Source organism: Balaenoptera ricei, chromosome 8 (genome assembly GCF_028023285.1).
Source record: "Balaenoptera ricei isolate mBalRic1 chromosome 8, mBalRic1.hap2, whole genome shotgun sequence".
Classification (NCBI taxonomy): Eukaryota; Metazoa; Chordata; class Mammalia; order Artiodactyla; family Balaenopteridae; genus Balaenoptera; species Balaenoptera ricei.
The window spans coordinates 70,824,808-70,842,726 of record NC_082646.1 but is presented as its reverse complement, the minus strand read 5'-3'; the positions used below and the strand labels follow the sequence as shown (position 1 = coordinate 70,842,726).

General features: G+C 37.9%; 1 protein-coding gene across 8 annotated transcripts in view; it reads left to right on the top strand.

The window, feature by feature from the left end:
* BTBD10 (BTB domain containing 10) overlaps window positions 1–17,919 on the top strand; it is a 78,704-nt gene that overhangs the window by 19,548 nt on the left and 41,237 nt on the right. For 3 of the 8 annotated variants that reach the window (XM_059929555.1, XM_059929551.1, XM_059929557.1), the window contains exon 2: window positions 13,350–13,474. The exons of 3 other annotated variants lie outside the window; for them this stretch is intronic. In XM_059929555.1, the coding sequence (XP_059785538.1) occupies window positions 13,374–13,474 (101 nt within the window). In that variant the 5' untranslated portion in view covers window positions 13,350–13,373. Of the gene's footprint in view, window positions 1–13,316; window positions 13,475–17,919 lie in introns of all 8 variants that reach the window. 2 more of the 8 variants (XM_059929554.1, XM_059929552.1) reach the window with 2 other exon arrangements.

Sequence of the window (17,919 nt, the reverse complement as noted above, 5' to 3'; positions counted from 1 at the left end):
GATTCCATTTTGTTGAGTGTATTAGTAGTGACTTCAGTTACTTACATGTTGTATCATTAGATGCTGTCCCATCTGTGTCTGCAGAGCTGTTGTTTTTCTTTAATCTTTCTCTTTATTCTATGGGTTGGGTAATTTCTCATGCTCTATTTTCAAGTTCCTTGATTTTTTTTTTTTTTTGGTCATTCCATCTGCTATTGGGCCCATCTAATGGATTTTTCATTTTAGTTCTTTTCAGCTAGAGCTGAGTTTTCATTTTTTTATTTTCACTTCTCTATTGATATTCCCTTTCTGCCACTCATTAAGACCATTTTCTTGTTTTATGCTTTTAATATACTTTCCTTTAATTGTTTAAGTATATTTATAATATGTGCTTTGAAGTCCTTATTTGCTAAATCCTACATCTGGACCTACTTGGAGTCAGTTTCCATTGACTGCCTTTTTACTGTCTTGTTTCTTTGGATCTCATAATTTTTGGTTGAAATTTTTGGTGTTCTTGTGAGGATTATCAGGATTTTTTTTTTAATGTATATTTTAAAAATTTATTTATTTTTGGCTACATTGGGTCTTCTTGCTGCGCATGGGCTTTCCGTACTTGCAGCGAGCGGGGGTTATTACTCTTCTTTGCGGTACGCGGGCTTCTCATTGCAGTGGCTTCTCTTGTTGTGGAGCACAGGCTCTAGGTGCGCGGGCTTCAGTAGTTGTGGCACGTGGGCTCAGTAGTTGTGGCTTGCGGGCTCTAGAGCGCAGGCTCAGTAGTTGTGGTGCATGGGCTTAGTTGCTCTGCGGCACATGGGATCTTCCCGGACCAGGGCTTGAACCTGTGTCCCTGCATTGGCAGGAGGATTCTTAACCACTGTGCCACCAGGGAAGCCCAGGGGGTTTTTGATCTAGTGGACCATTAACTTGCCTGGACTCAATCTGCAAACTTTGTTTCCTACATACACAGTATGAGACAGCTGATATCTGCTCAGTTCTTTTCTTTCAACTACTTGGTTTTTTTAGCTTGGTCTCCTGGGGAGTGGGGGTAAGGGTTAGGGTTCTCCTGCACCTGTGTAATTTGGTGGTCAGCCAAAAATTTGGGTAGAGATTATACTCAGATTTTGGAGCTCATCTGCCTTGTGGTTCCTCTACTTCTGGGGATTCCCTCCTAGTATCTATTTTGTCTGCCAGTAGTGGTCTCTGCTCTCTGACATCCCAAGCCAGTAAGGGCTTCAGCTTTCTGCTGCTTGGGCTGTATGGTTGGGGAATACATTCAGTTTAAAAAGCATCAAACTCATAGATCTTACGCCATGTAGCTTTCAATTCTTCTGTAATCTACCGTAGGGGCTACCTGGGATCTCCCCCCATGCGTGTGTAATTTAACTGAGCAGAGTTTATGCTCAGATTTTTATGCTTCTGTGGTTCTTTCATTCCCAGTATGTCTGCCTTAAATTTCCAGCTGCACTTCCAGCCCTGAATTATTTTCTCTACCACTTTGAGCTGTGTGGCTGCCTTCACCATATTTGTAGGGGGTGGGGAGGGCTCTCAGCATAAAAACTTCAAGCTGATCTCATGGTTCTGTTCTCTTCCAGTTGGAGTTTTTCAAGAGTAAGGTCTTTTTTTTACTACTGTATGCTTTGGGACACTTTCCAAAAAATGCTATAAAACAAAAAGTTTTTTAATCCAAATTTAAATAATTGTTATCTGCATGAGGCTCACATGATCAGTTCTCTCGGCTGCATTTGCACGAGGTTCCTTTTCATCCCTCTGGTTCCTTTTCTTTTAAAAGCTGCTTCCTCTTGTTCTTTTTCTTTCACAGTTATATCTATATCATGTATTTTGTGCCTTCAAGGTGGTACAGTTTCTCTTTTATGCCTATAAGGAGAGAAGCTCATCAAATGATCTCTCAAGTTTCTGGCCCTTCAGAAATTCTTCCTACATCTAGACCCCCAGCATTCAGGTGTTTGCTCTTTTAGTCTGCCAATCTCAAGTGACTCATTTGCCCTGTGGGGCTATCACTCCTTTTGGTCTTTTCCATATAGGAAAGGTTACTTTAGGACATTTTGCTAGCTCAGGTGCCTTCTTGACTACCTCTTGGTCAGTCTTTCCCACTCTCACCTCTGGGTATTTGGCTTTCTATGCAGCTGAAGGCAGTCCTTGGTGTCTGGCCCTGGTATCACTGTGTGATTCTGTTCTCTTCACTGTTTTCCCTCTCTATCAGGTCTTTCTCTCCAGTAACCACCACACACTTTGTTTGCCAAGTTTGAGAGATAAAAATAATTTCACTTAACAGAAAAGCTCTTGTGTAATGACACTATTTAGAGTGAGATCTCAGTAGTTTGCACAAAGCCACAAGATGGCTGTGGTTTAAAAGTGACATCTGTTGGCAATAAGGAGCAAATATATGAATTTCTATGTACTTCACTTGCTACATTGGAAAGAACATGGGCTTTCAGTTAGACTGGGATTCTCATCTTAGCCCTAAGATTTCCTCATCTATGAAACAGGATAGTAATATTGGGTTGTTTTGAGCTTTAAATAGGAGAAAGTATGTAATCTTCCTAGCACATTGATAACAGCATAAATTGTCTCTGGATACTGTCCTGTTTTTTTTTGTTTTTTTAAGCTCTTCTGTGGGTCATTGCCATTAATTAATAGTGCCTGGAATATAGTGTCCCTGGGAGTACTTACTTATGATACTGTAGTCTTAAAGATTCTGTCTCTTCCTACCCCCCCCCCCCGCTCCTTTTTTAAAGGTAGTAATATCCAAGAGAAGGAGAAGCAATCGACTCACTCTTTCCCAGTTGACTTTTGGCAGTTTCCTGAATGTATGTCTCTAGCCAATAGGCCCAGTTGTTCCAGCCTCTGTACGGATTATTTCTAGATTATTTAGAATTTACATTACTTCTGTCATGCCTAAAAATATTAGTAATGAATTGTTACATATTGTCTAAGAACTTTGTTTCCAGTAATCCAGAAATTATTTTTCGATGATTACAAGATCCAAACCAAATCTTTAATTGGCCTAATATAAAGTAGACATTGGGGATCCAAGTGTCAGATTTTGAAGAACTTTTTATGGTAAGGAGTTTAGATCAGGAAATGAAGAGCCATTAAAAGTTTTTAGAAAGATAATTCTGATTATAGCAGAGCTAATATGGAATCGAATGGGGGTAAAGAGGTCAAGTAAGAGGCTTATTCTTAGCTATTAAGGGTTTAAATGAAGACAACAGCCTTATGATTGATAAGGGAGAGAAGGAGTCAAAAGAAAAATCTGAAGTTAGACTTGATGTTGGGAAAGGAGAGGTCAAGGATGACTTCAAGATTTTTGATTCATTGTATGTCATGTGTAAAACCTGGTGTTCTCAAGGGTTTGATCCTATTTCTTTGCTGTCTCCCTGGACCCAGCAGATGAAGATGGAATCCCAAAGAACACCCAAGATATGGGGTTGGAGGGTGGGGTAACAATGCAAGACTACCCAGGTAGGAGAGATACACGAGTAAGTGGTATAGAGCTGTTAGTGGAGTCTTTTCTCCCCATACTAGGGTGAGTTTTTTTGAGCACAAGAACAACATCCAACTTGCTTTAGCATCTGTACGTTTCTTGGCATATTATATTAGGTGTTCAATAAGTACATGAATGAATGAATGAATGAGTGAGTGAAATAAGATAAATATAATGTCACTGAGTATGGCGTAGAGATTGGTTAAAATATAAAAGATCATTAGACTTTTCAAAATAGTATATAATGTGTGTCGTTTGCTTTTTATTTGTTTGTAGTTAAATCTGTAGCATTTAAAAATGTGCTAGCATGTGTAGGCAAACACAGGCATATTTTTTTCCAGTTACCTTTACTTGAATTTCACTTCTTTTTTGTTTGTACCCTTGCTATTGGGAGTGAGGAGTGGGGTGAAATCCTTCACATGGTGATACTCAAGTTTTATTGACAAGTGAAATGTAAACATGATTTTCCAGTTGACTTTTTCGATAGCCTTCATCTGAACATTCTTTACTTTCTTGTGGCTGGCTATAATGTACATGTTGTTAATTTCAGTTGGATTGATTAGGAATTCTTACTGATACTTCCCAGCTACTAGATATGTGCCATCCACTGTAAAATAGTGGAAAATATGAATTGGAATTTACCTTATTCATTCCTTGTGGTTGTATTTTTTTAGTCACTGTCTCCCATGGTTTAGGATTATTCTTTACTCAGTGGTCTTCTGTGGGTTTCCAGAAGGGTGTGTCTTATAGTTAAGGGTTAGGAGCTAATGTGCCCCTTTAAGGAAATGCTAATGCCTGAAATAGCTTACTGGAAGACCTATCCAGTAAGGAGAAAATGCTCTAAATCTCATTCTACACAACCTGCTCAGCCTCTACATCTTTCACTTCCCTCCTTATCAGTTTTCCCTACTATTCTTTTTTACCTTTTGGGTCTCTCTTGGTCTGTGACCATTTTTTCCTATCTGACTTCCTGCTTTGTCTCTCTGATTTCTTTTTCACCCTTCTCTTCTGCCTCATCTTTTCAAGACAGATAACTAGCTATAATACCAAATTGAAATTTTGAAGGATTTCTTCTTTAGTAAATACATTTTTATTTTTCTAATTAAATAAAATTGAGATTTTTTTAAAAAACATCTTTATTGGAGTATAATTGCTTTACAATGGTGTGTTAGTTTCTGCTTTATAACAAAGTGAACCAGTTATACATATACATATGTTCCCATATCTCTTCCCTCTTGCATCTCACTCCCTCCCACCCTCCCTATCCCACCCCTCTAGGTGGTCACAAAGCACAGAGCTGATCTCCCTATGCTATGCGGTTGCTTCCCACTAGCTATCTATTTTACGTTTGGTAGTGTATATATGTCCATGCCACTCTCTCACTTTGTCACGTCTTACCCTTCCCCCTCCCCATATCCACAAGTCCATACTCTAGTAGGTCTGTGTCTTTATTCCCGTCTTGCCACTAGGTTCTTCATGACCTTTTTTTTTTTTCCCTTAGATTCCATATATATGTTAGCATAGTGTATTTGTTTTTCTCTTTCTGACTTACTTCACTCTGTATGACAGACTCTAACTCCATCCACCTCACTACAAATAACTCCATTTCGTTTCTTTTTATGGCTGAGTAATATTCCATTGTATATATGTGCCACATCTTCTTTATCCATTCATCCGATGATGGACATTTAGGTTGCTTCCGTGTCCTGGCTATTGTAAATAGAGCTGCAATGAACATTTTGGTACATGACTCTTTTTGAATTATGGTTTTCTCAGGGTATATGGCCAGTAGTGGGATTGCTGGGTCATATGGTAGTTCTATTTTTAGTTTTTTAAGGAACCTCCATACTGTTCTCCATAGTGGCTGTATCAATTTACATTCCCACCAACAGTGCAAGAGGGTTCCCTTTTCTCCACACCCTCTCCAGCATTTATTGTTTCTAGATTTTTTGATGATGGCCATTCTGACCGGTGTGAGATGATATCTCATTGTAGTTTTGATTTGCATTTCTCTAATGATTAATGATGTTGAGCATTCTTTCATGTGTTTGTTGGCAATCTGTATATCTTCTTTGGAGAAATGTCTATTTAGGTCTTCTGCCCATTTTTGGATTGGGTTGTTTATTTTTTTGTTATTGAGCTGCATGAGCTGCTTGTAAATCTTGGAGATTAATCCTTTGTCAGTTGCTTCATTTGCAAATATTTTCTCCCATTCTGAGGGTTGTCTTTTGGTCTTGTTTATGGTTTCCTTTGCTGTGCAAAAGCTTTTAAGTTTCATTAGGTCCCATTTGTTTATTTTTGTTTTTATTTCCATTTCTCTAGGAGCTGGGTCAAAAAGGATCTTGCTGTGATTTATGTCATACAGTGTTCTGCCTATGTTTTCCTCTAAGGGTTTGATAGTGTCTGGCCTTACATTTAGGTCTTTAATCCATTTGGAGTTTATTTTCCTGTATGGTGTTAGGGAGTGTTCTAATTTAATACTTTTACATGTAGTTGTCCAGTTTTCCCAGCACCACTTTACTGAAGAGGCTGTCTTTTCTCCACTGTATATACTTGCCTCCTTTATCAAAGATAAGGTGACCATATGTGTGTGGGTTTATCTCTGGGCTTTCTATCCTGTTCCATTGATCTATATTTCTGTTTTTGTGCCAGTACCATACTGTCTTGATGACTGTAGCTTTGTAGTATAGTCTGAAGTCAGGGAGCCTGATTCCTCCAGCTCCATTTTTCGTTCTCAAGATTGCTTTGGCTCTTTGGGGTCTTTTGTGTTTCCATACAAATTGTGAAATTTTTTGTTCTAGTTCTGTGAAAAATGCCATTGGTAGTTTGATAGGGATTGCATTGAATCTGTAGATTGCTTTGGGTAGTAGAGTCATTTTCACAATGTTGATTCTTCCAATTCAAGAACATGGTATCTCTCTCCATCTATTTGTATCATCTTTAATTTCTTTCATCAGTGTCTTATAATTTTCTGCATACAGGTCTTTTGTCTCCTTAGGTAGGTTTATTCCTAGATATTTTATTCTTTTTGTTGCAGTGGTAAATGGGAGTGTTTTCTTAATTTCACTTTCAGATTTTTCATCATTAGTGTATAGGAATGCAAGAGATTTCTGTGCATTAATTTTGTATCCTGCTACTTTACCAAATTCATTGATTAGCTCTAGTAGTTTTCTGGTAGCATCTTTAGGATTCTCTATGTATAATATCATGTCATCTGCAAACAGTGACAGCTTTACTTCTTCTTTTCTGATTTGGATTCCTTTTATTTCTTTTTCTCCTCTGATTGCTGTGGCTAAAACTTCCAAAACTATGTTGAATAATAGTGGTGAGAGTGGGCAACCTTGTCTTGTTCCTGATCTTAGTGGAAATGGTTTCAGTTTTTCACCATTGAGGACGATGTTGGCTGTGGGTTTGTCATATATGGCCTTTATTATGTTGAGGAAAGTTCCCTCTATGCCTACTTTCTGCAGGGCTTTTATCATAAATGGGTGTTGAAATTGGTTGAAAGCTTTCTCTGCATCTATTGAGATGATCGTATGGTTTTTCTCCTTCAATTTGTTAATATGGTGTATCACGTTGATTGATTTGCATATATTGAAGAATCCTTGCATTCCTGGAATAAACCCTACTTGATCATGGTGTATGATCCTTTTAATGTGCTGTTGGATTCTGTTTGCTAGTATTTTGTTGAGGATTTTTGCATCTTTGTTCATCAGTGATATTGGCCTGTAGTTTTCTTTCTTTGTGACATCTTTGTCTGGTTTTGGTATCAGGGTGATGGTGGCCTCGTAGAATGAGTTGGGGAGTGTTCCTCCCTCTTCAATATTTTGGAACAGTTTGAGAAGGATAGATGTTAGCTCTTCTGTAAACTTTTCAGTGCTTGTGATTGGTCTGTTCATATTTTCTATTTCTTCCTGGTTCAGTCTTGGCAGGTTGTGCTTTTCTAAGAGTTTGTCCATTTCTTCCAGGTTGTCCATTTTATTGGCATAGAGTTGCTTGTAGTAATCTCTCATGATCGTTTGTATTTCTGCAGTGTCCGTTGTTACTTCTCCTTTTTCATTTCTAATTCTATTGACTTGAGTCTTCTCCTTTTTTTCTTGATGAGTCTGGCTAATGGTTTATCAATTTTGTTTATCTTCTCAAAGAACCAGCTTTTAGTTTTATGGATCTTTGCTATTGTTTCCTTCATTTCTTTTTCATTTATTTCTGATCTGATCTTTATGACTTCTTTCCTTCTGCTAACTTTGGGGTTTTTTTGTTCTTCTTTCTCTAATTGCTTTAGGTGCAAGGTTAGGTTGTTTATTCGAGATGTTTCCTGTTTCTTGAGGTAGGCTTGTATTGCTATAAACTTCCCTCTTAGTACTGCTTTTGCTGCATCCCATAGGTTTTGGGTCATCGTGTCTCCATTGTCATTTGTTTCTAGGTATTTTTTGATTTCCCCTTTGATTTCTTCAGTGATCACTTCGTTATTAAGTAGTGTATTGTGTAGCCTCCATGTGTTTGTATTTTTTACAGATCTTTTCCTGTAATTGATATCTAGTCTCATAGCGTGGTCGGAAAAGATACTTGATACGATTTCAGTTTTCTTAAATTTACCAAGGCTTGATTTGTGACCCAAGATATGATCTATCCTGGAGAATGTTCCATGAGCACTTGAGAAAAATGTGTATTCTGTTGTTTTTGGGTGGAATGTCCTATAAATATCAATTAAGTCCATCTTGTTTAATGTATTATTTAAAGCTTGTGTTTCCTTATTTATTTTCATTTTGGATGATCTGTCCATTGGTGAAAGTGGGGTTTTGAAGTCCCCTACTATGATTTTGTTACTGTCAATTTCCCCTTTTATGGCTGTTAGTATTTGCCTTATGTATTGAGGTGCTCCTATGTTGGGTGCATAAATATTTACAATTGTTATATCTTCTTCTTGAATCGATCCCTTGATCATTATATAGTGTCCTTCTTTGTCTCTTGTAATAGTCTTTATTTTAAAGTCTATTTCGTCTGATATGAGAATTGCTACTCCAGCTTTCTTTTGATTTCCATTTGCATGGAATATCTTTTTCCATCCCCTCACTTTCAGTCTGTATGTGTCCCTAGGTCTGAAGTGGGTCTCTTGTAGACAGCATATATACGGGTCTTGTTTTTGTATCCATTCAGGCAGTCTGTGTCTTTTGATGGGAGCATTTAATCCATTCACGTTTAAGGTAATTATCAATATGTATGTTCTTATTCCCATTTTCTTAAATGTTTTGGGTTTGTTTTTATAGGTGTTTTCCTTCTCCTGTGTTTCTTGCCAAGAGAAGTTCCTTTAGCATTTGTTGTAAAGCTGGTTTGGTGGTGCTGAACTCTCAGCTTTTGCTTGTCTGTAAAGGTTTTAATTTCTCCATCAAATCTGAATGAGATCCTTGCTGGGTAGAGTAATCTTGGTTGTAGGTTTTTCTCCTTCATCACTTTAAATATGTTTTGCCACTCCCTTCTGGCTTGCAGAGTTTTTGCTGAAAGATCATCTGTTAACCTTATGGGGATTCCCTTGTGTGTTATTTGTTGTTTTTCCCTTGCTGCTTTTAATTTGTTTTCTTTATATTTAATTTTTGATAGTTTGATTAATATGTGTCTTGGTGTGTTTCTCCTTGGATTTATCCTGTGTGGGACTCTCTGTGCTTCCAGGACTTGATTAACTATTTCCTTTCCCATGTTAGGGAAGTTTTCAACTATAATCTCTTCAAATATTTTCTCAGTCCCTTTCTTTTTCTCTTCTTTTTCTGGGACCCCTATAATTCGAATGTTGGTGCGTTTAATGTTGTCCCAGAGGTCTCTGAGACTGTCCTCAGTTCTTTTCATTCTTTTTTCTTTATTCTGCTTTGCAGTAGTTATTTTCACGATTTTATCCTCCAGGTCACTTATCCGTTCTTCTGCCTCAGTTATTCTGCTATTGATCCCTTCTAGAGTATTTTAAATTTCATTTATTGTGTTTTTCATCGTTACTTGGTTCCTCTTTAGTTCTTCTAGGTCCTTGTTAAATGTTTCTTGCATTTTGTCTATTCTATTTCCAAGATTTTGGATCATCTTTACTATCATTATTCTGAATTCTTTTTCAGGTAGACTGCCTATTTCATCTTCATTTGTTAGGTCTGGTGTGTTTTTACCTTGCTCCTTTATCTGCTGTGTGTTTTTCTGTCTTCTCATTTTGCTTATCTTACTGTGTTTGGGGTCTCCTTTTTGCAGGCTGCAGGTTCGTAGTTCCTGTTGTTTTTGGTATCTGTCCCCAGTGGGTAAGGTTGGTTCAGTGGGTTGTGTAGGCTTCCTGGTGGAGGGGACTAGTGCCTGTGTTCTGGTGGATGAGGCTGGATATTGTCTTTCTGGTGGGCAGGTCCACGTCTGGTGGTGTGTTTTGGGGTGTCTGTGGCCTTATTATGATTTTAGGCAGCCTCTCTGCTAATGGATGGGCCTGTGTTCCTGTCTTGCTAGTTGTTTGGCATAGGGTGTCCAGCACTGTAGCTTGCTGGTCGTTGAGTGAAGCTGGGTCTTGGTGTTGAGATGGAGATCTCTGGGAGATTTTTGCCATTTGGTATTACGTGGAGCTGGGAGGTCTCTTGTGGACCAGTGTCCTGAAGTTGGCTCTCCCACCTCAGAGGCACAGCCCTGATGCCTGGCTGGAGCACCAAGAGCCTTTCATCCACACGGCTCAGGATAAAAGGGAGAAAAAATAGGAAGAAAAAAAAGAAAAAGGATAAAATAAAGTAAGATAAAATAAAATAAAGTTATTAAAATAAAAAAAATAAAAAATAATTATTAAGATAAAAAGGAAAAAAATTTTTTAAGTAAAAAAAAAAAAAAAAACGGACGGGCAGAACCCTAGGACAAATGGTGAAAGCAAAGCTATACAGACAAAATCTCGCAGAGAAGCATACACATACACACTCACAAAAAGAGGAAAAGGGGACAAAATAATATATCTTGCTCCCAAAGTCCACCTCCTCAATTTGGGATGATTTGTTGTCTATTCAGGTATTCCACAGATGCAGGGTACATCAAGTTGTTTGTGGAGCTTTAATCCGCTGCTTCTGAGGCTGTTGGGAGAGATTTCCCTTTCTCTTCTTTGTTCGCACAGCTCCCGGGTTTCAGCTTTGGATTTGGACCCGCCTCTGCGTGTAGGTTGCCTGAGGGCGTCTGTTCTTCCTCAGACAGGACGGGGTTAAAGTAGCAGCTGCTTCGGGGGGGCTCTGGTTCACTCAGGCCTGGGGGAGGGAGGGGTACGGATGCGGGGCGAGCCTGCGGCGGCAGAGGCCAGCGTGATGTTGTAGCAGCCTGATGCGTGCCGTGCGTTCTCCCGGGGAAGTTGTCCCTGGATCACGAAGTTGTCCCTGGATCACGGGAGCCTGGCAGTGACGGGCTGCACAGGTTCCCGGGACGGGCGGTGTGGATAGTGACCTGTGCTCGCACACAGGCTTCTTGGTGGCTGCAGCAGGAGCCTTAGCGTCTCATGCCTGTCTCTGGGGTCTGCGCTGATAGCCGCGGCTCGCACCCGTCTCTGGAGCTCGTTTAGGCGGCGCTCTGAATCCCCTCTCCTCGGGCACCAGGAAACAAAGAGGCAAGAAAAAGTCTCTGCCTCTTCGGCAGCTCCAGACCTTTTCCCAGACTCCCTCCTGGACTCCCTCCCTGCTAGCTGTGGTGCGCTAACCCCTTCAGGCTGTGTTCATGCTGCCAACCCCAGTCCTCTCCCTGCATCCTACGAAGCCTGAGCCTCAACTCCCAGCCCCCCGCCCGCCCCGGCGGGTGAGCAGACAAGCCTCGGGCTGGTGAGTGCTGGTCGGCACCGATCCTCTGTGCGGGAATCTCTCTGCTTTACCCTCCGCACCCCTGTTGCTGCGCTTTTCTCCGTGGCTCTGAAGCTTCCCAACTCTGCCACTCGCAGTCTCCGCCCGCGAAGGGGCTTCCTAGTGTGTGAAACCTTTCCTCCTTCACAGCTCCCTCCCACTGGTGCAGGTCCCGTCCCTATTCTTTTGTCTCTGTTGTTTCTTTTTTCTTTTGCCCTACCCAGGTAGGTGGGGAGTTTCTTGCCTTTTGGGAGGTCTGACGTCTTCTGCCAGCGTTCAGTGGGTGTTTTATAGGAGCAGTTTCACATGTAGATATATTTCTGATGTGTCTGTGGGGAGGAACGTGATCTCTGCGTCTTACTCTTCCGCCATCTTCTCTTCTCCTCTCGAGATTTTTTTTTGTTTTCATAACATTTGTGGTTTTTATGTTCATTTAACATCTGACTGATTTTTAATCAGTCATTCAGCGATCCTTCAGGAAAGGTTTCCTTTTCCAGGAGTATTCAGCAAATAAACTGTGCGTCATTTGCTAAGGAATTTGAATTAGCCATTGTACAGTTCTCTTCCTTCCCCCTTTATTATTTTTATTTCACTCTTTGAGCTACTTATTTACATATTATATTAAAATGTTAATTTATTATTAGATTTTTCAATTGTTTTTGGAAAGAAAGTACTAAGTTAACTATAAAGAAAAAAATTCTAAAGTAGCAAAATAGTTTCTCTAAAATAAAAGTGTTTCTTTTAATGAGCTCTGAGTTAGACTCACAATTTTCATGAGTTTATCTTTGGCATTTTTTGGTGAAATTGTACTGGAATAATCTATACAATTCAGTGAGGTACAGTATTTTCTCAATTCTGGATTCCCTTTGACTTTTTTTTTGGATGGAGAATGTAGACATCCATCCCATTACCTCTCATCCCTTTGACTTTTATGCATAAATCCCTCCTCACTTCCCTGTATCAAATCTTACTTGGAAAAGTATATACTAAGCATACAGAAGTGAATGTCAGGAAACCTGGGTTCTAATCCAGTTTACATAACTTTGTTCAAATTGTTTAACCTCATTTGTTTTTTCTTTTGGTGTTTGCAATCTCTAAAAGTCAAATCTGACCTACTATTTCTAAACAGAATACTGCAGTCTGAGCATTTTTCAAGATCAAGACTTTATGCTATATAGTAATAAATTCTCATTGTTCTTTATAATCCTGCTGTTGACCAACATTGTGACCTTTGGCAAAGTTACTAACCTTCTCAGACTGTTTTCTATTCTGTATATGGGGAGTATAATACCTACCTTGTAAGTTGATTGTGAAGATTAAATTGGGTAGCGAATATACTTTAAAGTGCTTAGTTCAGGTATTTCGTAAAGCTGTTGTTAAGGAGTTCTATAATTTCACAGGACTGTAGTAGAACTAACAGTCATAAGCCTCACATATGAAAAGGCATAAAATACATGAATCATACTGATAAAATGTTTTTTGATAATTGCACCGTAAGGAAACATTAGGATGTTTGCATACTGTTAGTTTTGAACAAATAATAAATTTCTATTCATGGTCTTTAACTTGGTTAAAGAAATAACAACATTGTTATCTGGTCTTACTAGATGCTTTGTTAAGTATCTTAAAACTTTAGTAATTAAGAAATGTGTTCCAAATGAAATTTTGTCTGGAAGAATCATTCTGTGGAGTTGTTTTTGTCTTTTTTGGTTCTGTATTGATGTTTGGAAACATGAGGTACCCAAATGTCAATAAGTATATTTACTAAATACAAATAGCACATTATTAAAATGTTGTTTAGGAGTAACAAATTTAATCGAATAATCAAATGAAAAGTACCTAAAAAGGCTTTTGGTGTTTATTTTAATCTGATTTGTGGCATTTTGTGTGTCTGATGTTTTATAATCCTGTTCATCACTTTAAAAAATGTCACAGTAATGTCAGAAAGGATACAAAATTCTGTGACTTACTCTGCATGGAATAGATTTAAAGGTCAACGCTACTCTTTTATGTAGGTTATGGGTGCTTCATGTGTGCTTTCAGAGCAGTAGTGTGAGGAAGCTTGAAGTGGGATGGCAGGACGGCCTCATCCTTATGACAGTAACTCCAGTGATCCAGAGAATTGGGATCGGAAATTGCATAGTAGACCTCGTAAACTTTATAAACATTCAAGGTAGGTAGAAAATGTGTATTTCACATGTCAAAGCTCTGCTAAAACTGATTTTTATGAAGAACCAAACTGCATTTGGTGTGGCAAGTCCTGTCAGAGGATGGGAGCCGGTTTACAAAATATATGAATGTTTGCATTTCTCCTAAAAAACTTTGAGGGAAACATTTTTTCCTTTTCTTATATTTGTATTTATATGAATTTTTATTTCTGTTTCTAAATAATGCTAAAATATCCTTAGTTGACCCCATGAATAAATGCTATAGTTAATTTAACTGGGAAGTCTGGCAAGACAGGTTAACTCTTTTTATTTAAAACTCTCTAATACGAATTTATTTTGTGCTCTAAATACATTGTGTATGATAATTTATAGGCTTTTGTCAGTCTTTGCCTCTGTACATTTTTAACTATGTGAATTTATGTTGTGTTATCATCGTGATCCTAGTAGTAAAATCAGTCCATCAGTGACTCGCCTAGTTCATTTAAAGTTTGCTGCATTAAATGAAATTCAGTTGAAAAGTTTCAGCCCATTTATACATTATTTTTAAAGCTTTCATTTTGTGCTATGTGACTTAATGGGGAGCACCTTGTTTAGAACACTTTATGATCTGATATTTTAAGGTGTTGACACCTCATAAACCTCACATAACGCAGGTACGTAAGCATGTTTTCATAGAGAGTTGTGCTTTATGAATATTTACTTAGGGGATACTATTGAACATTTAACTTACTTGAATGTAAAATTCTCCTGATCACTGATAACTAATACCAGCTTTATTGAAAAAGAATAAAAACATGCTGTGATATTGAAATCCTTTTTGTAATTTTAAAGAAATGATTCAGCTACTTTTATTAAGCTATATACATGGCTAGAAAATATGAGTGACTAGTACTATTTAAGTCTCCTGACAAGATGTGTACCTTTATTGTGGACTTTTAATGTGGTGAGGTCTAAAATGAAGACATTGAGTTGACTTTATTAATTTATAAGTACACACCAGTGGTGTGAGTGTTTTTTGGTTTATTTGTTTTTTTGGTGTGTTTGTGTGTGTGTGTGTGTGTGTGTCCTTCAATTGGTGCTCTAGTTCTTTTTCTCCATCCTGTTTTACATGGATATTTATTTTGTCTTTGAGATTAAAGAGATACTGGTTTTATCTCATTAAATATTGGGCTTTATTTATCTGATATGTTATATACATTTTTTCAGGTGAATTATATCTTATCCTTGCTAGTTCTTAATATTTTTCTACTGATGTACAAGACTGGGTTGTATATGAAGTCGTGACAAGGTGAAAATAAACTATTGTTTACTTTATAAAAGCTGCGTGCGTACAATGGGAAAAATTTATTAAGAAACAGTACTTTTTAAATTGCTGTTATTTTACTTCAGTAAAAACAGTTACCGTAGCTCTTCTTGATTTCTATAGCATCAGTACCTTTTTGGTGCTCTTTTTAAGTAAGATTGCAGTAGTATTCGTTGTTTAAGTGAAAAATATTAGAGAAGTAAATGAATGCCAATGTATTGAATTTTTTTTTTTTTTTTTTAATGGAAAGACCATGAAATCCTTTGACCTTGTCTTAACCTCATTTGTGGAAGAACTGCCCAAGGGAAATCAGTTTACTTTTTGGGACCTCTTGTTCTTATGAACTTATGAACATGTAACTTCAGATGCTTTAAAAATATATTCAATTTGACTTTTTTAAAATGGTAGTTTTTGAATTAATAGTAAATTAATTGAGCTGTATTAAAAACTAACAGCAGCAAGTATTGTTGTGAACCTGTGCTCAGTTCAGGAGAGATTAAGCAGTTCGTCAGGGTACCATCATGGAATGCGTTAATATCCACGTATGGAACAGTTAGAGGACAGTAGGGCACTAAACTGTGGTAGTGAGTTGCGGTAAAATAAGAGTTCAGAGAAGGAGTCAGTGTCAGTCTGAACAGGTGAAAATGAGACTTGAACTAATCCTTGGATGGTTAGGTAGATGGAGGGCATTCCTGCCAGGGACCTTCTGGAGATTACCTTGACTGGAGATTACCTTGACTGGATCTAAAGGATCTAAAGTGAAATACTATTCACTCTGTGAATAGTATTACTGTCCCCATTTAACAGATGAAAAAAATGAGGTTAATAAACTTGCCCAAGGCCATCCAACTTGTAAATGACAAAGCTAGAATTTATAAGCAAGTTTCTCATTCTTTTTATTTTTTAAAATTTTGAATAACTTATTGTGATACATTTAAAATACATATACAGTAGAGAGAACAGGTATAATGAACCCCTATGTACCCATTCCCCAGCTTCAGGTTATCAACTGATGGCTGATTTTGTTTCATCTGTACTTCTGCCTACTTGCATCCTTTTTTTGAATCTTGTGTATTTTATTTAGGGATGTTTGAGTAGAAGGAAGCCAGACTAAACACTGGCTTAAGTTAGGGGTTTATTTTTCTTGTACACAAAAAGGCTTCAGGATATTAGGGTCAAAAGTCTTTGATTTTTCTTGGTGTTTCCTCACAATCACAAGATGGCTTACCATAGTTCCAACTGTCATGTCCACCTTCCAGACAAGAAGGAGGAGGAGGAAGAGGAAGGGAGACGGGGACGATGGGAAAGAGGTTTCATTTATATCAGGAAATTAAATTTCTCAGAAATTTCCAGCGGGCATCTGCTTATATCAATAAATCATTGCCTAGAACTATGTCATATGGTCATCTCTGGATTATGGAGACTGAGAAATATAAGTGCTCCCGTTGCCACCTCAAACAGAATTGGGGATTTAAATTTACAAAAACTAAATGTGTCAGTCTGTTAAGGCTGCTATAACAGAATACCATGGACTGAGTGGCTATATTATAAACAACAGAAATTTATTTCACATGGTTCTGGAGGCTGGGAAGTCCAAAATCAAGGCGCTGGCACATTTGATATCTGGTAAGGGCTTGCTTCCTGCTTCAGACACCCCTCTTTTTGCTGTGTCCTCACGTGGTAGAAGGGAATAGGGATCTTTCTGGGATCTCTTTTATAAAGGTATTAGTCCCATTCATGAAGGCTCTGCCCTCATGAGCTAATCACCTCCCCTCCATATACCATCACGTTGGGGGAATACATATCAACAGATGAATTTTGGAACTAAAAACATTCAGCCTTTAGCAATAAAGAAATACTTTATTGGTTCAGTTTTTGCGGATTTTCAAAAAAGTTGTTTAAATTTGCTTTTTGTTCTGTTCACATATTGGAATAGCCTGCTTTCTAAAATCTTTTTCCTTTGATTTTTTCCCCCTTTACCTTTCCTTATTGGCAAGGATAAAAATAAATTTCTTGAATTATAAAGGTAACAATAATAATTACTATATACATGTTCTTACCTTGGAGGTTTGAGGGTTTGGTGGGCATTGCGTTGTGGTTTCTCTTTTACCTAATACAACTTTAAGGTACTTTCTTTTCTGAAGTTTCTTTGAATGTAGATTTAATAAGTATAACACTGATATAAAAGACAAGGCAGGGAAACCAGTCTGGGCGTGGATGAAATTCAGGGTGCCTGTGATTCCTCTGCAAGTGCATACAAATGAATTAGATAGCTGAAAAATTACTGAAGTTTATTTCTTTCTGACTAGTAGTTGTATAGTTAATACTTATATTGAGGGGTTTGGTAGCTTGCTGAGAGGTTAAAGATCATTTCAGTTGAAGTTTATTTGGCTTGAGTATGACAACTTTCTTTAAATTAGAAGAGTTTTTGCTATTTAAAAAGGAAAAAGAAAGAGCACCTTTTCTGTGTAACTGATGTTAAAATGCCCTAGAGTGACAATATGCTAAAAGCTCTTGCATATTTGAATTGGGTCGAATACAACTATTTAAAACTCAGATCTGCAGTCTGCTCAGGTTACTAAAGATAAATGCATCATACATTCAATATCAGACTTTGCCGCAAGGGTTCATTCCCACATAGAAGTATGCATGCTCCTTTCTTCTGAGACTGCACGAAGATTGAGCTTTCCATTTTCCTTTTTAAGTCGCTCTTTAGTCCTACCAGCAGTTTAGAAATGGAAAAGTTTGGTTGCTTTAAAGACTAGTTCCTTAGTGGGTTCTTAAAGTACAGATAATATTTTCTCTTCAGTTCTAAAGAGAAGTTTTACTGCCCAGAATAGGTACACAATAAAACATTGAAAGGAAAAAAGAAAGTTAGCTGCATCCTAGTTTTCTAAAACCTGGCAAGCTGGCAGAGCTAGAATTAGCTTTACAGATGGCATTTGGCAACATATCTACATATCACTAAGCCCTCATCTCCTGAGTTTTCTTCATCCTGTCTATCAGTTACAATATCCAATCACTGCACAAAGATGGAGAAGTGGGATGATCACAGCTCACACGATGCTGTTTGGTTAGAAACGTCAGTGCTGCACAACCCACGGCTGAGTCAGTGTCTGTGAGAAAATGAACTGAATTAATATATAG